We start from the raw sequence: 21119 nt of genomic DNA, 5'->3' as shown, positions 1-21119 counted from the left end.
CTGGTAAAAACCAACGCTGACTTGCCTGCAACCTTTTTCCCCTGTAGTATACTCAGATGACACTCCCTATAACAACAACAACAACAACAACAATTTAGGAGCAATATAGTACCAAGGCACCATCACATCGCTACTAATAAACACTGACTACATTTAAAATTAGTTTTGAAATCTTTGAACCGGGGTCAGAAAGAATATGGCCTGGCTACAAGCAGTAAATTTTTCACAGACCGTTATATTCTCAAGAAAGCCAGAGAGGTTGAGCAATGCCATTTACCAGACATGGGCAATGCAAGATTTTGTTAAGTGGGGCATGGAAGCAACAACAGGAGCTGCAGAGGTGGTGGCCTGCTGCCATCACTAATTGACCTGGGAACTCCAGAGCTGCTCCTGCCCTGCTCTAGCCAGTCTGTGTGTGAAGTTGGGCTTGGCTGAGAACAGTAGCAGTGACAAGGGTGTTCCCCCATCCCTGTGCCTGCTCCTATGCTGGCACAGAATGAGTGCCTGGGCTGACTGAAGAACCCACCCACTGATGCTGCTGTCCCCCACTCATCCAGGCTCCCCAGGCAGCCAGCTGGAGCAGGATAAGAGCAGCTTTGGGTCCCCCTCCCTGACTCCCTGGTCAGGCAGTGGCAGGTGAAAGGAAGGAATGTACCACTGAGCACACAGGGGAAGAGGAGGGAATTCTTGCATCCTTCAAGGACTCAAGTCCCCAGCTGCTGCTCCCATGGCGTGGGTCAAAAAAGGGGGCTGCGACTGTCAATGCACCCCCTCTGGACCCTCCCCTGGTACTGGAACTAAGCGTTCTGCTTGGATTTCCCTTGTTTGGATAAAGGCAATGTTTTGTTTGGAGGTTTTTCCAGGTCTTCCCTCTCATTAGGTGGTGCCAAATAAGGGGAAGTTGATCTGCCAACTTTGTTTCCTAATCAAAATCGGGGGTGGAGGGAGGAATTAGGAGGCTTTTCTGAAGGGCAGAAGATGACAAATGCAACTCTTCCCCACACTCCCCCCCCAGGGCAGCCTCGTTTCACCATCAGCTGCTCCCTCTGGTAGATCTTGGCTTTCGTCAGAGGGCTCCATGCAGAAATCCAGGTCCAGAGCTGTGCAAACAAATGATTCTGTGAAGGAGAGTTCCTAGAAAGCCTGGCCACAGGCCATAAAACAATGGCCTGTTTTCCCTTGCTTTGCCCATGCTTCACATCCAAGCCTGCACACCCTTCACATCCAGTGAAAGTGGAATGGGGGTACATTTAGGTCCTCTATCCCACTGCACCAGAAGCAACACATGGAGAACCTCTGCCACACCCCTGGTTAGACAAGCAGTCTCTATGACCTGCATATCACAGAGGAGAGAAAGAAAAAGCAGAGAGATTAAGGGACAGCTCTGCAGAAGGGCCCAGCTTTGGTGTTCAGAGTTGAATACAGAAGATTTGGCACAGTTGATGCCAACGCATCTGGCACAACTAGGATGACCACCAATCCCTAATTGGGTGGGACAGTCCTGGAATGGGATCATCAAGTCCTGGTCCTGGGCTGCGCAACTGCAGGACAGCATTTGTCCCGGATTCACAGCATCATGCAGGGATCCGGATTTCCCCTTGCAGGCTGGCAGCGTTTTAGCCTGCAAGGGACTCCTGTGGGGTGGGACACAGGTGCACATGTATGCCCACACGCATGCACATGGCCAGGAAAGAGCCAGGCAATATGGACAGCAGATCCCTACAGCCAAGTCTATGGGAGGGAAGGGAGTGTGGGGGAGGGGGCAGATTCAGGCCCCCTGTGATGAGAGAGTGGGTCAGGGGCAAGGGCTGGGGCTGCTGCCCAGCCAGGGCAGTGCCAAGGCGGGGAGCAGGACAGAGCCATAGGTGGCTCATCCAGGGAGTGCAGGGGAGAGTGGCTCCCCACCGCTACATGCACCCCCCACCTCCAAGGAAAGGGGCATGTGCCCCCCAGATTTGTGCATGGGCACACATGCACACCTGCATCCCGCCCCCAGCAGTCCCTTGCAGACTAGAATGCTGCTCGGGGCACCCTGTCTGCTGCCCTCTCCCCAGGAGCCACAAGCCACCATGGCAACACCCCCTGCTCACCTGGCAGCAGCCAGAGCAGCATGGAGTTGTGCCCCCTAGCCAGCACTAGGCTCCCAGAGGGAAAAGCAACAGGGCAGGCAGTCTGCATCTGTCCCTACCCCATTCAGCTCTGCTCTGGCTGTTCTGCCAGCAGGGGTCAGATGGGATGGTTGGCATGTGCCCCACCTTTCCAATTTTAAAAAGGTAGTCACCATAGGCACAGCTTGTAGCTGTTCTGCATTTGGAGACTTGCCTTAAGGCCCAGGCAGAAGCAAAGCTGGGAAGGTCTGGACTCCCATGTAATGCTTTATCCAGGTAACTCTGTCTGCTCCTCACTTAATATGTAGTGACATAGCAGCTGTTATCTAGTTACAGTCAAAAGCCATTCTTCAGCCTCATCAATACTTTTAAAAGAGTGGTGCCCAACCTTTTGACCCTGTGAGCTAGATGACTGGTGCAGGGTCAGTTTGCAGGCCCCGCAGGCTCAGTCAGGTCTGGCCCCACACTCAAGGCCATTTCATTTGGCCCACAGGGCTTGCAAATTTGGTGGCAGAGGAGCAACATTAATTGCTACTCAACCACTGCCAAATGTCTGGACCTGTGGGGAGCCCTGTGGACTACAAGACACATCCATGGAGGTTGAACACCATGTTCTAGCACAGTATTAGAGAAGGATCCTCCTAATTGTTTTCTTATCTCAGGAAGCCATTAGAAGCATTTGACATTCATTTCTCAACTGGAATCCAAGAGCACAAAACAAAAAACTAGAAATAGATCTGCTCCCCTCCCTCCATCCCCCCAAAATGGGGGAAAATGTTTGACAGAAATGGGATCTAGGATTAAAAAACACCCATGTTTATGCCTCTTTCTGCAGCAGCAAAAAGTTCCATTCAAGCAACCCGTGTCCTCCTGCCCTCCCCCTGGCCTATAACAACCCAGAAGTCCATATACAAACAAGCATCACTGCCTGCCTGAAGTAGATGGTGCCAGAATGGGAATTTAGATGGCGACTCAGGGGGTGCGAGGCAGTACCTTTGAGCTACTGGTACAGTGGCTGTGCAGTACTAGCTGGCAATCAGCTTTGGACAGCTAAATCAGAGGAGATTTTACAGATCCATCAGAAGCAGGCATGTCCTGTTCTCCATCAAGTACCATACCTCAAAACACCCACATGAGAGTTCAAGACATGGTACAATGTGAGCAAAGCATGTTGCTGGCACATCACTTAATCACCACAGGCCCAGGCCTATCTTGTTCCAGGCACCTGTAGGCAGCAGTGAAGTATTTACCCTTCTGACATAAGCCTGGTGTAAATAAAAAGCCATTATTTCCAAATGGAAGCAAGGGCACAAGACAACTCAGTTCAAGCAGGTGCCCAGGGCCATTCTGGTTGGTTGCCATCAGGGTTACAGCAATTAAAGACCAGCCTAGATCTTTCTCTCCCTTCCCTCTTTGCTCCTACAATAATTCCCTTCTGAAATTGAAGATGTTGATCAGCAGTGCTGCATTAGAGATAAAAGCAGTCTGACAGTGCACAAAAGGGGAAAGGGGTGAAGGGTTAATTAGCTTTGCCCAGAAATCTAGGCAAGATACTCCAAGAGCCACATCCTGCCTTTTCTCATGCACAAGGCTCTATGATTTCAGTGGAGTAGTGCTGAGGCAAGGGCAAAGTGCAAGGGAGGGTTCTGTTCTGCTGACAGGTGAAGGACAGATCAGACCTGACTAATAGGAGGTACTTGGACGTGACCAGAAACTGCCTGCACAGTGCACTGCGATTTCCCTGTAACACAGCTCATTTCCAGAAAAAGGGAAAGGAGGGAACAGAGAGCCCTAAAAGACAGATCTTCAGTTACTGTAAAAGTTAGCTCCATGGACTAAGCAGGGTTGTGCCATGACAATTTCCACTAGCTGATGATCCGTCTTAGAAAGCTGGAAGAGATGTTCTACAAACCAAAGGAAAGCCAGTCAGTCAACCATGTAGCAGAGATCCCCAATTTTCCCTTTCAAGGTGAGAGCACCAACAGACACACCAAGCAGCGAGTCTGGGTCCAGAACAGCTTTGGAGATACTGCTGTGAAGACCGAAAATAAAAAATTCTACCAGACCCCAGCCAAACTGGCATGGAGAAGCAAAACTCCCATATCCTCAGTTCTCCCCCTCTGAGCTCACTGTGTAATCCACCTTGGAAAACAGCAAGGACAAAGGTCATTTCTGCCTTAGTCTGCTGATGAGAATCAGTCCTTATCACCTCAGTTTCTCCGGTCACTCACTCAGACTGGAGAAAGCCAGATTTGTTCTGCTTTGACCCGTCCCACTACCTACCCGAGGTCTACTTCATTCAGGACACAAGGCAGTTCCATAAGCACGAATGGAGGAGTTGCTCTGGGTGCCAGTCTGAGCGAAAGACTCATTTCCCTTGACATGCATTCTCAAACCGCTTCACTTCAAACCACCCAAGTTGCCATATGATGTCTTACTCCAGAAATTAGGGGCTCCATCAAAATCCAACCAGATTTAAAGAAAAGATTCCTTTTCCCCAGCTGGAAGGATGGTCTTATTGGTTTTCTCTTAGCAGATGTGGGTTCCATACTCACCTCATCTGCCTTTGACCTCATTCCCATCTCACATCTCATATGGCATCCTAAGCATCAGCAGGATCCCAGCTTTGTCCTCCAACATCTAACTGGGGCAGGCTTTCAGTTCTGGCTTGGCCAAAACCCATCCATACTTGGCCTACCAAAGAAATGCAGACCACTCCAGTAAAGCAGCTTTGGTGATAATTTGTTCCCTCACATAGCTTCTAATGTCTTTAGCACAGGGACTAGGCATTTAAGGAGGTGCCTCTGTTCTACTGCTTAGGAGCTCCTCCCCAGGTACTTAGTATGGCAGTTTTCAACCATTGCCACAAGATACCCAGGCCAAAAAGTTTGCAGCTTTAAAAGAAACACTTAAAAATTTACATGGAGAACATCCAGGATTAACTGCAGACAAGCTGGACCACAGGTCTGAACTTCTTAGACATGAGGCATACTTGGAAAATGTCAGTTCTTAACACTTCCCCCCCCCCCCTCCTTCTCACTACAGAACAAATCTTCTGTTGCAAAGAACTCAGAAAGGTAACAGGTCCAAAAGTTTAACACTATAGAGTCCTATTTGAAAATGCTGGGTTTAATCTTGTGAAGCATATCTGCACACCTAACAGGGCTAACATTAAGTGGCACCCCTCAGCACCCTGGTTGAGAATCACTGCTGAATAGCAATTTCCATGCATAGAGGCAAATTACATTCTAGGCCTTGCAATGCTAGTGCTACACTGCAATGGGCTTTTACTACAGCCAGCTACAGAATGCCAAAAGGTAAAAGTAAATAGAGAACAAATCTCTAGGTCTTTTCAGCAAAAAGATGCTAAATCAAAAAAGTAAAGTGATAGAGGGGGAATGCTGGCCGATCCTCTGCTATTTCACACTAGCTTGTACCTTGGGTCTGGGGAGATGCACCTCATGCTGCAGAAACAAGGAGACACCCAAGATGTCTATCACATGTCCTCTTCTACCTTCTCAAAAGAAATTCTACCTTTGCCCTGGATGGGAGGGAAGAGATGGACAATATCAGGGACAGAGTGAAATGTAGCAAAAGCACCTGAGGATTCCACCTCCCAGAGATATGTGAAAGACGCTTTTATCAAAGGCCTCATCTACAAGCAGGAGTAGATAAGAACAGTAATTCTACATTGAACTTCTGTTACCAAAGCATCACGGACTAACTTATGTGCCTTCACAGCATCCCTCTGAAGTAGCAAAGTGCTACAGGCTCCATTCTGACATGTTGGAGAAACTAACAGACTTGCCCGAAGTCATGCAGGGAGGTTAATAAACCAGGAAATTGAACCTAGGTTGTTCAGGCCCTAAGCAAACCTCCTAATCATTGGACTTTCTTTCCATCTACCAGAGCTGTAGAAGTTGCCCCATCATAGCTAGCACACCTCTGCATCCTGCACTGGCTAAACCAGAGGGCAGCTCACAGACTCACTGCACACATGTGTATTCAGGGCAACTTATGCTAGTGCCCCGTGGCCCCCCCCCCCCCGCTTCAGTCTCTCTGCCCACTGCCACTTCATTTGTTGGCTGTCACCTGGACTCCACAGCTAAGCTAATTCAACCCATCCCACCCCATGTCATCTCAAAGGCTGCAAGGCTGAGTGCCAAGGACACGAATTGGTGTGGCAGCTCTATTGTGGATCAGTGTCAGAACACTGTTGATAGCTGCACTCTGCTCCTGTGCCAGAGACCATTACCAAGTGACATGGACAGCACTGCCCCATTCAGACTGCAGGGACAGACTATACAGCGGGGTAAGTAGAACTTCAGAAAGACAGGAAGGAAAGGTATTAAATTCCCCTTTCAGTACCAAGTCATTACACAGCTCACCTAGAATTCTGGCCCATCCTTAGCCCCACCCCGCCAAAAAACAAACAACCGAACAACTGAGCACCTTTGTTTTATAACACGCCACAGCCCTTTTTGAGCTCTAAGCACGTGCTGTGTCTATCAATTCATCCGTTTCCATTTGCATGGTAAGCCAACTGCCTCATGCCATGCCAGGCACCTCTCTGCCTGTTGGAATCCTGCTTGTTATGTCCTCTTTGCCCTTCCATCATCTGCAGACTCAGAGCCACCTTACACCCGTGAACTTTTCCTTACTAGCATTAAGTTACGCAGAGCAGATTGCCAGCAATGAAGGGATAACAAGGAGTTCTTTCCAGGAACCACCTTGGGAGTGGTGTGGGGGCGAAAGAACAGGGATACATTTAGCTCTTCGAAGAAAAGGAATCTCTTTCTAACAGGACAAGACTTATTTAGGGGCTTTTCTTCTAGACAGGCAAGGAAAGTAAATGCAACGTTCTCCACCTTGGGGAAAAAAAACCCGCAGCATCCTTATAGGCTCGGCAGTGCTGTGTTGGCTAGCACTATGGAAGAAAGAGACTTGGGGGTCATCACTGACCACAAGATGAACATGAGCCTGCAATGCGATGCTGCGGCTAGTAAAGAGACCAAAACACTGGCTTGCATCCATAGATGCTTCTCAAGCAAATCCCGGGACGTCATTCTCCCCCTGTACTCGGCCTTAGTGAGGCCGCAGCTGGAGTACTGCGTCCAGTTTTGGGCTCCACAATTCAAAAAGGATGTGGAGAAGCTTGAGAGAGTCCAGAGAAGAGCCACGCGCATGATCAGAGGTCAGGGAAGCAGACCCTACGAAGACAGGCTGAGAGCCCTGGGGCTCTTTAGCCTGGAAAAGCGCAGGCTCAGGGGTGATCTGATGGCCACCTACAAGTTTATCAGGGGTGACCACCAGTATCTGGGGGAACGTTTGTTCACCAGAGCGCCCCAAGGGATGACGAGGTCGAATGGTCACAAACTACTACAAGATCGTTTCAGGCTGGACATAAGGAAGAATTTCTTTACTGTCCGAGCCCCCAAGGTCTGGAACAGCCTGCCACCGGAGGTTGTTCAAGCGCCTTCGTTGAACACCTTCAAGATGAAACTGGATGCTTATCTTGCTGGGATCCTATGACCCCAGCTGACTTCCTGCGCTTTGGGCGGGGGGCTGGACTGGATCTTCCGAGGTCCCTTCCAGCCCTAATGTCTATGAAATCTATGAAAGTGTGTGTGTGTGTGTGTGTGTGTGTGTGTGTGTGTGGGGGGGGGGGAGAGAAGGGAATACAGACTGAAAATGGTTACTGCATTCTCTGGAGCCTTGGTACTAACAACCCAACATGTAAGCAAGGCCTCATCTGCAACCACCATCCTAAATGACTCCATACCAGCAACTCTTGGGTGTAGATTAACTGACTGTCTTAACATGCTAACAGATACAAATATGTGCAACAGTGTAGAGAGCAGTCCTATTCAATAGGCAGGAGTGACCAACCTGCAGCACTGGTGCCAAGTGGCACAGGCAGCCTGCATGTGGGGTGCATGGCAGATTGGAGAAGGGACAGGCAGCACAGGGGCAGATAGGGCAGAGAGCAGAAAGCAAAGCAGCAAATCAGGCAGGGAGCAGAGGGAAGGAAGCAGAAAGCAGAGGAACAGATTAGGCAGGAGAAGGGGATCAGCATGGCATTTGGGGGAGTTCAGGACTAATCTGTAGTACAAAGGGGTTGGCTAGACAGGTTGGCCCCCGCTGCAATAGGGGAACCCCCTGCTTTGCCTCCAAGGCTGCTGAGGTAGAAACAGAGGCTGGCAAGACAGCAGAGTGAGCTTTGCAGTGCTCGCCAGGAGTTAAGAAGATGCCTGGAATTGGCTTTTCCATATGACCGTATGTTTAGTCAGCGTAAGATGAGAGGGACAGCTATAACTTCTAAGGAGACATGTGAAAATCCTCTAGCTGTACCATGGGGAGGCAGAGAGGAGTCCTTCTCCTCCAACAACTATTTGCCCTGAAGGCAGTAAAAAGCTGCGAGAGGTGATCAGCAGGCTTTACTGAACTTTACATTTCAGAGCTTGTCAGCATCACATCCATGAGTTGGCAACAAGGTCCCTGTTCTCAGTCTGGGAGTTCTGCTCTGAGGGACAGGAGGTCTGGCAATGGCCCAGGCTCTGCAGTCTGGTTACAGAAGGTTGTGTAACTCCACAAGGCAACCCCTGCAGTGCAAATCATAGAAAGTTAGGGTTGGCAACAGACTTTCAAACCTTCATAGCCAAACACACCCACACCTATGAGCACTCAGAGTGCTTGAAACATCTGATCCCTGCTGGATGCCAGCACCCAGTCTGCCTGAGGCATTTTAAGTCACTTTCCACAGAAAGGTAGAATGCAGCTTCCCTGGACACACTGTACCACTGCTCAGCACAGCACTTAAGGGTATATGCAAAGAACACCTTGACCATCAGCTGTGACTGGAAGAGCTTCTGACTGTATCATGCCAAGACTCCCCTTGCAAACAGAAGCTACAGGCTCATTTCTTCAAGAAGGATCTTGGTAAGCAAGGCCTGTACAATGCCTGAATGCGCCAACTGGGAGAGCACTTGCTCTTATGTGCCACTTTGGGACTGTACAGAAGGATGTTCCATCACTGCCAGCCCATAAGGAGCTTTTTCCAAAGAGGCGGAACTTACCCAGGAAAGCCAAAAGTGCCTTGTTTCCTTCCCCCATCCCCTTTAATTTACTGGCAGCTCATGTCAACTCAACAATATTGTCACACTGGGACATGACAAAACATGACACGGATCCCACTGCACCTCCTGGGTAGCAGCTCTGCTCCCTTCAGCCACCAGCTACTGAATACAACCAAGGAACTTTGGGGTTGAACTACATTAGGGAAGTGGGAAAGATTAAGGACTATAACAATTAATTGGAGAGGGTGCCAGCAGGCTCAAAGTTCAGCGCAACAGTTTGCTTGTGCCCCATGAGCAAAGTACAGTCAAGATGACACACACCCACTCTGCTCACTCCACTTGCAAGCTGCCACGGTATGAAAACCACCGAGGACAATGCTCTGACAGCAGAATACTGGCCCTAGTGGAGAACAGAGAACCCCATCAATGCCCTAGTGCAGGCATGCTCAACTCATAGGCCAGACTGTCCCACAGCACTGTGTCATCTGGCCTGCAGGCCTCCCCACATCACTCCTGAGGTGGCTCCTGGAAAGAAAACAGGGGAGAAGTGACACCACTCCCCTGCTGCCAAGCCTCCAGACCCACGGGGAGCCTCAATCTGGGGCCCAATTCCAGCGCAAAAGGCCAAGCATGGGTGGTACCAGGCCCCAGGGCCTTATCCCCGTGCGAGGAAGGTTAGAGGGACTGGTGCCAGCACTCCAGGACCCAATCCTGACATGTGGAGGGGTGAGAGGGGGGCAGTGCCAGGCTCCAGGGCCAATCCAGCCTGCAGGAGGACCCCACACAATTCATCTAGCCAGTGGGGCCAAAAGGTTGAGCACCACTGGTCTAGTGCTTTACTTTTCTTCTGGGTTTTTTCCCCCCCTACCAACACTGAACTAACTGCATCTCTATCAAACATTTTTCAATACCCTCATTCCAGTGAGGGATTTTTCTCTACACCTGCTTTGCAAAGTTGCAAAAAGATGAAGATCAGAGGGAAGAGGAAAGTGTAATATACACAAAGTCCAGGCTAAGTTGAAAACACATCCACAGCTTTTGGCCAACTCAACTATGTTCAATCATAACTTCCAGAAAGCAACTGGACAAACAGGCAAAGTTCCCCTCCCTGCCCCCAACCGCTAACATAGCTCCCAAGGCAGGTAGCAGAAGACCAACTAAGGCAGAAAGATTTTAGACTCAGGAAAAAAAAAGTCTTGAGAGAAAAGCTGCTCAAAGGACTGATTTTCTTGCAAAAGTGTCAGTCTTCATGTTATCCTTTAAAAAGGCACAAGGGAGTAGAGTTCACACTGCCTTTCAAATGTAATCTGAATTGCATGTACTTCTAAGGCAGACAGATGGGAAAAGACCCTTTCTGTAAAGGCCTACAGTATCTTACAAGGAACTAATGAAAGGGTTGGGGAAGGGGGCATGGAAGGAGAAAGAAGGGGCAAGTAATCATCATCCTCTTCATGTTACAGACAGAGAGACTGAAATAAAGACAAGTCAAAACCCTACCCCACCACCCTTGATCATGCAACAGTCAGTCTGGAACACTGTTCAGGGTGCCCCTTGTCTTGTTCAGTCACTTTTCTGCCTGTTAAGAGGATGCACAAATGTTGGTTGGAGAAAGAAACTTGTTCAATATTTCAGCTTCCTACAGTACAAGCATGCACTCATTCAGACCCAAATGCCCAGTCCTTTTGACTGATGTCCCTAATGACATACACAGCCAAGTTGGGGGCAGAAAGCAAGCTGGATGCTGTGCTGGATAGAGCTCGGACCCACCTGCTCCATCAGTGGAGCAGTAACAATTCTGACCAGGAACTGCTGGAAAACATCTTTGACCAAAGATAGCTACTTGGCCTCCCCATAACATGTGCTATCCAGCCTCTCAGACATGTACCTTCCCCTAGCTATACCTCCTTATGAGCCAAGCCCCATGCCATTCAGCAGCAGGACAGGAAAGCACCGCTTCAGATGCACTGCTCACTTGGAGACCCAGAAAAGACATGATCAGAGAAAGGTAGCATCTCCACTGCTTTGTAAATTCTAGCTGGCGCCTCTGTAGAATAGATGCAAAGTGATCCCACTGAGTGAGTGAAGGATTCTTACCAAGTAGATATAGGACAAAAAAAAAAAAAAAGACAAGACAAAAACACCCTGCATCCTCAACATAAGGAAGTTAGATCCAAGTCCGGGTCCTGTCTTCTCCCCCTACACTACCTGGCTCCAACCAAGGCCTCCCTGCTTGCCACCTGATCTTCATACTAAAGACCCACAGATTTACTTTTCCACCTCAGACCCTCCACCTCTGTTCAATCCTGCTTCTGCCCCTGCCTTCTCTCTTACATGGACAGAAGAGCCCCTTTTCTTAGAATCAAGCATGAGGGCCATGGGGCAGCAGGAAGGTGCTGTGACTCAGACTCCAGTCCCTACCCAGTGTCTGGCCAGTTACTGCCCCTGCCCTTGCCTTTGCACCCTGCCATCCCTGCTCCACCACCCACCCCTCTCTCTTCCCCAATTCCCCTTGCTCTGAAATGGTAGGCCCTGAGCACAGCTCCAGCCTAGGCCCTGAGCACAGCTCCAGCCTACATGGCTGCTATGGAGGCTGGGCCATGCTCAATATCCCAGGCTACAATGGAGATGGAGCCTGCTGGTACAGAGCAAGGGTTGGGAGTGGGGGAAGCAGGGAACAGAGGATGGAGGAGATAGGCAGGGGGGGCAGGCACAAGCAGAGAGCAAGCTGCTTGACCTTCCCCACACTGCCTGCCCCCTTGCACCAGTGGCAGGGGATGAAAAAAAAACCAAAAAAACACAAACACCCACCACACAACCCTCCAATAATTAGATTCTATACATGGAAGAGTTATACTTTTTTTGTTTGTTTGTTTGTTTGTTAAAAAAACAAAACACCACATTTTCCATGTACAGAATCCAATTATTGGCAGGAGGTTCCTTAAAAATTCAGGGTCATCTTAGATTTGAGTGAATATAGTAATCTCTCTTCACCTCAAGCATATGGAGCCTTGCTCTTCCCCCTCAGCTTAGCTTCTCCCATGAACCTCCATCTGGAGAGAAGGAAGGAGACAGGACAGAGATACACGGATAGTGTCACAAGAAGTGTCAGTCAGTATTGATCAACTAAAGCAGCTGCCAGTTTTCATTGTGCACCAGGTGCATTTAGGTTGGTATCAGCATTTGAGGCCCCAGTGATCACCTCTACAGTAGGCTACATTAATGCTTCCTTTCCTACTCCTCACCACAAAAGAGAAAGAATGTGTATATGTATGACTAGAGTGCTTTTGAAATCTAGTGGGGAAGGGCAGATGAAGGAGTGCAGTCAATGTAACTTTTCTGGTTTAGGCAAGGCCTTAGCAGTCACTTTAAGTTAAAAGGCCCTTGAGAATGGGCCTCTCCTTTTTCTGAAACATTCCTGGTCCCTCACCAACACAAGTTACTACTTTGCCATGAGTTCTTCACTGGGTAACAAAGCCATCCACACCCCATGACTACCCCGTTACAGGTATAAACTGCAGTTTACTCGTCAGGCAAAGGCTTTTTCTCTTTCCAAAAAGAGGTCTCCTCCCAACCTGGACTTCACAGGTCACAGGGCAGTTGGTAGAAGCTGGCATGATCCCAATAAAGTGAGCTGAGCCTGCATATATTTTCTATACGCCATGGCCTCAGCCTCCTGTGCACATGATCTCAGTAAAATATGCCTTTTGGTAAGGCCATTGTTGCTCATTGACCTCAGTTAAACTCAACAAAAATGCTGCCCCTGAAAGACTCTGGTGATGAGCTATGTTATTGCTCATGGTCACATGGCAACTTGTATGATCACCTGACAGCATGTACCCAAATACCAGATAGTCATAACTGACCCCTGGATTAAGGTTGGGACAAAAGTCTTTACTAAGGCACCAATAAAATCCTTGCACCTTCTCTCACCTAAGGATGACCCTTCAAAAGAATGTCATGAGCAAACATCATCATACCCAAGCAAGCCGTGGCCTCCTTTGCATATGTTGATTTGGCACCTACACAAGATTTTTCATGGTGGGAACGGCTTCAAAAGAACAGTTAAGACTCCCACACATAGCATTTTTCTACCCAAGGAAAAAAAAAAAGCTTCAGCATGCAATGAAACTACCCCATCCTTAAAAAGTAGATGGTTCAGCTAAGCTGCTCTGCATTTGCCATGCTGCACAGAAGATTATGATGGCCTGCTATGGAATACTGGAAATGGTGATAAGTTGGCAATATGACAGAAAGGATGGCTGAGCAGCACAAGCATCAGTTTTCAAATGCCAAGTTTCCCTTGAACCCTGTGTTCAGATTCCAGGAACATGAGTTTGAAGCCTTCATCCTTCAAAAGTACAAGCATCAAGTTCCATGAGATTCACTGGAAGAAGACTCAGCAAGACCTTGAACAAAGGATTTCTCTACTCTGTGATAAAGTTCCTGTGACAACAGGGATAAAGCTTCATCCCGACGTCCATGCCCAGAGTTTGTTGATCTCTGCTTCCCCGCTGTTTAAGACGGTTATTCCCTGATCACCAACCTGGAGATGGCCACATTTTAGTTAGAGTGGAAGGACCAATCCTACACACTCACGTGAACAGCTTCTATTTATGCAACAAGGACCATAGACTTGAGGATTTATTTAGGCAAGTAAGGTTCTGTAGGCATGATGAGCAGAAGATATCAAAAAAACCTTATGCATAATGAATTCTCAGTTACCTGCCCAGTGGGATTCATAGATTGTTAGGGGCTGGAAGGGACCTTGTAAATCAATGGATCTGTCTCTCTGCACTAGGGCCTTTGTAGGGATCTATCCATCTGCAAACAGACAAACCTTTGGGGATACTAGGTGTTTACAGGGATCTACCTACAAACACCTAGTACCCCAAAAGCCACAATATAGGAGCCTGAGCTTAAGGCACAGACTTACTCAAGTCCTGAACTCTATAACCGCTGTGGTAACAGGTTCATTTGTCCCCTCCCCCAACTCCAAGAAAACTGTAGTTTGTCCATTGCAGTGTCTTGAAAATAGTTGGCACTCTGCATGGTCCCTCTCTACATCCAAGTTTGCCATAAGAGGATTCTCATGAAGAAGCAGCTACTTTCTCAGAAGTCTCAAATCCCCACAGCCTACAGCAATGCTCATAGCACACTGCCTAACCAAACATGGTCTGGATGAGAGCCCATTCATGACTCCCTAATACCTCTTGTTCAGAGAACTTAAATAGTACAGACAACCTTGCATTCTCAACCTTTGCCCTGCTCTCATGTGTTCCTTGCCCACCTGTACCACTTTGCACCTGGAAGTAAGCTGGGCAAGGACTTCAGTCCTATGCATGTAGAGTTTCAAGCACTATAGGGTCCTGAAACTGGGTATTGCTATAGGGCCAACAATAAGAAAAGGAGGTCCATCTGATCTTAATAATCCATTGGACTGACCAGTTTTTTTAGCCAGCAGTACACAAGGCTGGCATGACATCCGGTTGCCTTCAGCTCCCCAACCTGAATGGCCTAGTATCACTTACAGCATGGGGAAATTAGGGTTAGCCTATGGCATGAGTCCAGAACAAGGTTTGAACTCATGTCTCCAAAACCACAACAGGACATCTTAGCTGCCCTGCCACCATACCCCTATCACCAATAATAAAGTGCTCTTAATTTAGGTAGCAGAGAGAAAGCCCAAAACAACCTAGACAGCCCAACAACCGAGAGAGAGACCACAATGGTAACATGCTGAAGCACACCATTCACTTGAAGAGGTTGCCCCTAGCTTATCTGCAGGAAGTCTGGAGTGGGATTTCAAGCCCAGCATCATCAACAAGGATCTAACCTTTATCAAGTCCCCATGGAGAGGAACAAAAAGTCAGACAGAATATTCAGAAATAGAAGACAATCCCCTCCCCTCCCAGAAAGCATTTAACACCATATGATGGGGTCCTGCTGAGTTCATAATCGAGATAGATACACAATAGCTTTAATCTTTTCTGCAGGCAAACCGAGGTAGGGCTTCCATGAAACACCCTCTGCTCCTCATCCTTCAAAAGAAAGGGTGCAATTAAAATACATAATGGAGCACTCTGCTTCAGTACATGGAGGACATCCCAAACTGAAGACCAGCTGGCACCCAAAGCCCCATACAGACAATCTGTTACTGCACCAGCTAGCCACTCTTAGGACCACAAGTACCCTGCATAGGCTGTACAGTCTTCAAACATTTTTTGCTATGGTTTGCCTGATGAGTGCAGTTGCTTGCAATTTTCTTGATTAATTCCTCCCCCGACAATGACTCAATCCACCCACAGGTCTATCCTTCTGAACCCCAATCTGAGGTTCACCGAATCAGAAAACTTTAGGCATAGACAAAGGACAAAGATATCATGTCCCAGCTGGGTACAAAAGCTACTTTCACTTTTGGCAGCAAACTGAATCAGCAACTTGGGCTTCTATTTCTGTCTGGGAACAGTACAGAAGCCATAGAGTTTTAAACACAGCTAGAGAAACAGTCATGTCCAGATCAAGTTCTAGCCACCCAAGAACGTTTGGAAGGGCTTGTCTAAATTGGCATCAGTAAGCACATCTTTATGACTCCAGATCCATTAGAGTCCATTCTCACAGGTGTAGGGTGATCCCAACACCCTGCAGGAAACAGGCAAATTAACCGTAATTCTAGTTCAGAAGCACCCATCCAAACTGGAGCGTAGTGTCTAGATACATGGATGGCACTTAGCACAATGTGGGTGCTACTGGGATATAAAGAAGGAACAAATAAGGCAGTAGTGACTGGCTTGGAGCTACAAAAAGTTGTGCATGACAAAGGTGGGAAGTGGCACCAAGGAATTCCTACTATCCTACCACTTGTTTCCACTATACGTCTCCCCCATGAGAGGCTGTCAATGCAGCTCAAAAGCAGAAGCCACTTGTCCCACCACCAAAAAAAACCCACCAAAAAAACCAAACACCAAATAAAGCTGGCAGACAGAGAAGCACCCTGCCGGAGTCCCTGGCAGCTCTCCCTAGGTGAATCCCTCCAAGGGATGCAATCCCATCCCCCTTCATTGGGACAAATGGTATCTGGAACAGTGCTATACCCTAGAGCAGCAGTTCCCAAACTCTGACAGATTGCACACTACCAATTTAAAATGATACGACCTTAAGAACCACCAGCAATTTTTTTGTCATACAAGGTAATTATAATAAATCTGTTAATGTGTACTACTCACAAGTTGTCTGCATACCACCGGTGGTACCCATACCACAGATTGGGAACTGCTGACCTAGAGCTTTCCCGAGACAGTGGCCTAAGTGGCCTTTATACTCTTCCTCTCCACCCAGTAAGTTAAGAAAGTCCCTGCTGGCAACTGCTTGAAAAGCCATAGGAAGCAAGCGTAGTCAGGCCTGTCATCCTTGTGGAAAGTCATGTGGTCTGTAGGAGGAACAAGAGAGGGGAAATGGGACCTCTCACCCATTATGGATTCCAACACAGTCAAAGAAAAGTGGCTCTTATTATGCCACATCTGCAACTCAGGAGGAGGGGAAGAGGAGAGCAAGCCACAAAGACAGTTTTAATTTTGTCTAGATTTAGAATGTGACCATTACCAAGTCTGAAAGGACAGATGCTTTTAAGCCAGTGTTAAACCCCTTCACTACTGAGGCCAAAACATGCCTCAATGGTGGCACACACCCTTGAGTTTTTCCAAGTTCTATATAAATATGTATGACCCGCAAGGCGCACCACAACATTTCTTCCTTGGAAAGGGACAGGAGGTGCAGCCAGCAGTGTAATCCACACAACTAAGCTATCCTGGACACTTTGGACATGGCATCATGGAGCAGTCTCTGTATTACAAGGTCTTGCACACAGTTTGGGAATGACAATTCACAGGGCGCCATACCATTTCACATAGCCGTTTTCCCTTGCACACATTAAGCAAGGCATGCAAGCTCAGGCACCTGTGCTGGAGACCCTTTGTAGAGTTATATTTCCCTTAAACTCTGAGAAGGGACAGAGACATGGAAAACTATGTCCTGATACTGATTGGTGTAGGTGGCCTAACTCACACCCCTAGTACATTACACTGTCTCCAGTCCCTTGCTGCTGGCCACAATAGGCTATTAATTAATTCATCTGTTTTATGTCTCCAAAACCACCACCACCAAGGTAAAAAGCTGGATCTTTTTGCTCGCAGCTTGTCATTATGAACCAAAAAAACAGCCCAGCAGGAGTTCAACACAATCCTGCATTTAATTTCCTGTCTGACATAGCACTGAAGTTGTGTTCTATTTCAGCACCATGAATGCACAGCAAATACCAGCTGCCACAGAACACAGGCTGTACTGATCTTTGGAGAGAAATCATGTAAAGGCCGGCATTGTAGTGATGCACCAAAATAGCAAAATCCAGTTCCAGTTGCATAAGCTGAAGCCTATTAAAAACAAAGCTGCGGAAGTACTGACTCCACTGTAAGCAAACATCAACAACGGTCCTGACCTAAAGCTGACAGGCATCTTTCTACATCTGTATGTCAATGCTCTGAAGTAAGTCCACAGAGAACTTATTAACAGATGAGTTGTTCTTTTAAAACCAACTCTAGTAATTGGTTATGACTCCCACAGCTCTCAACTTTTTTTTTTTTTTTTTTAGATGCAAGGCACTCAGAAAATGCCAGCTCTTAGCTTTCACTCATTTTTTGACTACAGAAAAATAACAGAGCAATTCTTCTGTTGCAAAAAGCCCAGCCCAGAGCAGCTCAGAACATGTTTGGCACTCTGGATTTCTATATGAAAACCCTGGATTTAATCTTCTGAATCATGTGTAAGTGTCTGTACACTGAACAGTGCAAACATTTCACAACATCCCCAAGGCACCCTTAAAAGGCTCTCACAGCAGCCAGGTTGAATAACTGTCCCATATTTAGCCAAATAGTAGATTCACACTGGGAGCAACACATTAATAGTGGCTGTTTTCACTTTATTTCTCTGTATTTAGTCTGTGTATAATATGACTGTGCATAATCACACAGACCCCACAAGGATGCATTTCAGTGGAATACAGAGCAGTAGTCATCTTATAGATGCAGATACACATGAAAGAGAAAGAAAGCAGAAAACTGCAACATTTCTTCCTACCACTGCTCTTGTTGCAAGGTAATTCAAGAGCCTCAAATCTAGATCTCTACAATTTCACAGCTAAGAGAAAAATTTTATAAGTGCACAGTGGAAGAGGAGAATAGCTGGAACAGACTTCACCCTATTTAAATAAATGTATATATGTATAAAATAAATAAATAAAATATTTAAAATAGAGTAAAATCTGTTCTAGCTAATCCAGATATTAGATAGGTCTTCCTCCAGCGAGAAAGCAGAAAAGTAAGTGTACCAAGAGATGACAATTAGATGGATTCCTTCCCCTGCCCACCCACATACACACATTTAAAGTAGCACCTTGAGGCCCCAAACAAAATCAGGACCCCAGTGCGTCACAGATGCCGCATGTACACAGAATGAGGGGACGGGTGAAACTAACCAGCAAAGCTGCTTGGGACCAGCTCTTCCATCAGGGATGTACTTATTCCAGAAGAATTTCTGGGCAGACCTTTTTTTTTTTTGTCCTCCTGGCATAACAATCATTGTGTACTTGCCCTACACTCTGTGAGGGGGACAAAGTGGGTTTTATTCCAGAACAGACACTAACTGGTTCTGTGCTAGGCAAGCCACATAGTAGCCCTGTTTAGATCAGCCACCCTTCTGCTCAAAAGACCAGCCATATCCCCCAGAGCTTCTATATGCACAGGAAAGAAACAGATGCGCGACAGGGGTGGGTTTCTTCCCTTTTAGCAGGAGTCACCTTCCTGAAGGCGGAAGTTTGCATGTTAGCGTGTGTCCCCCGGGAAAAAAGAAAGAGCTTCCCCTTGGTCTCCCCAGACATCCTTAACCCTTTCCCTGCTAGGACCCACCTCCCTTTTAGGTGTGATCTAGTAGCATGTCAAGGACAAGAAGGCTCCTCCAGACACCCACACAGTGACCCCCAAAGGGGGCAAGTTACAGGACCCCCCAGCACCCCAGAGCAGGGGCCAATTACAGAACCACCCCCACCCCTGTACAGGGATGGGTTATGGGATCACCCAGCACCCCAGAGCAGGGGCAGGTTACAGAATACACCCAGCACCACCACCCCAGAGCAGGGATGGGTTTCAGGCTGCCCCAGCACCCCAGAACAGGGGCAGGTTACAGGACACCCCCCCCCCAGAGCAGGGATGGGTTATGAGATCCCCCAACACCACAGAGCAAGGGCATGTTATAGGACAACCCCTGCCACCACCACCCCAGAGCAGAGATGAATTACAGGACCCCAAAGCCCCCCAGAGCAGGGGCAGGTTACAGGCCCCCCTCTACCCCCTTACCCAGGCAGGCTCCAGCAACCAGCGCCGTGGCCGTGAGGGCTCCAGCCGAAGCCCCATAGATGTTCTTGGCGTTAGCCACCAGGAAGGGGGCCCGCTCCTGGAGACAGCTAGCCACGCCGATGTGATAGACCCCCAGGAAGCCACAGCCCGCGAAGGAGATATTCCAGCTCGAGTCCGGGGGGAACATCTCGGCGAGCCGGAGGTCAATGGTGCTGTTGGCGGCGGGAGAGGACAGAGCCCCGGGAACCAGCCCTCTGAGAGAGCGAATCCACAGCCACACCTCCCCGATCAGGCGACTGGCGAGAGTGGGAGGGAAGCGCCTATATGGGGCCGCGGCGGGCGCGGGGAGGGGCGGCTCAGCGGCTCCGGCACCAATCCGCGGCCAAGGGCGAGGGGACGCGGCCTCGGGCGCCGGGCTCAGCCAAGCCGGCGCGAGGAAAACAGGCGGGAGGAGAGCGGCCGGGCTAGGCCGGGCCGCCGGCGCCGCAGCCCTGGGAGGCGCAGCTGGCCGGCTGGGGCCAGGCTGAGCGGCTCCTGGGCCCCGGGCTCTGGGCGGAGAGGAAGGAAGTCAGAAGGCAGGGCGCGTGGGCGCTCTTCTAGACTAAGATATATACACACATGCGCACAGATACCCCCCGCGCGCGCACACGCATACAGATACACACGCACAGGACACAAGCTTTTGTGAACCCAAGCTCACTTCCTCAGAGGCAGCAAAAAGAGGGGCAGAAAGCAGACTACAGGGAGGAAAGAGAATACACACACACAGATGCACATGCCCCCCCCCCACTGCACATGCGTGTGCACACACACACACAGACATACAGGACACAGGCTTTTGTGAACCCAAGTTCACGTCCTCAGAGGCAGTAAAGGAGGGGCAGAAAGCAGACTACAGGGAGGAAAGAGAATACACACACACATAGATACAGATACCACCCCAGCCCCCATGCGCACACACATACAGATACCCACCCACACACACACAGATACCCATGCACACACACAGGACACAAGCTTTTATGAACCCCAGTTCATTTCCTCAGAAGCAGTAAAGGGAGGGGCAGAAAGCAGACTAGGAGGAGGAAAGAGAATATAGAGTACAAAAGAAAAGTCGGGGGAGGTCAAAGAGGGGAGGAGGGCAGGGCTAGGAGAGTAAAGCAAACAGCAGCAAACCTGTAGGAACACAGGAGGGTCACCAAAGCATAGCCAGGGAATGTGATAAGAATCCTGGTTTAAGCCATAAGAACATAGGTGCTGCCATTTCCTGGATTAGACCTTCGCTCCATCCTGCCCAGACTTCCCTGTTACAGTGGCAACAAATCGGCTTGTGTCCTAGAGGGACAGAGAGCAGATGCTGAAAGGGAGAGGGAGCTGGGCATAACCAGGGTTTTGTTCCCACAGCTCCTCTCTCGCGTGCAGCCTCCAGCATTTAAGTTGTGGAAGTTCTAATTCAGAGGCTGCACCGCTACCTCCTGTACTCCATAGTGCCTAATGCCTCTTTTCTCCAAGAGTTTGTCCCATCCCTTTGT

General features: G+C 48.6%; 1 protein-coding gene across 1 annotated transcript in view; it reads right to left on the bottom strand.

Annotated features, from left to right (window-relative positions):
- The window catches only part of PNPLA2 (patatin like phospholipase domain containing 2), a 56667-nt gene extending 36509 nt beyond the window's left edge, over positions 1 to 20158 (bottom strand). Inside the window, exon 1 of the mRNA XM_006265157.4 lies at positions 19588 to 20158. Within this exon, the coding sequence (XP_006265219.1) occupies positions 19588 to 19774 (187 nt within the window). The 5' untranslated portion in view covers positions 19775 to 20158. The remainder of the gene's footprint in view (positions 1 to 19587) is intronic.
- Between the last annotated feature and the right edge of the window lie 961 nt (positions 20159 to 21119).

This window comes from Alligator mississippiensis, chromosome 2 (assembly GCF_030867095.1).
Source record: "Alligator mississippiensis isolate rAllMis1 chromosome 2, rAllMis1, whole genome shotgun sequence".
NCBI classification, from domain to species: domain Eukaryota; kingdom Metazoa; phylum Chordata; order Crocodylia; family Alligatoridae; genus Alligator; species Alligator mississippiensis.
This window is presented reverse-complemented; position numbering and strand designations above follow the sequence as displayed.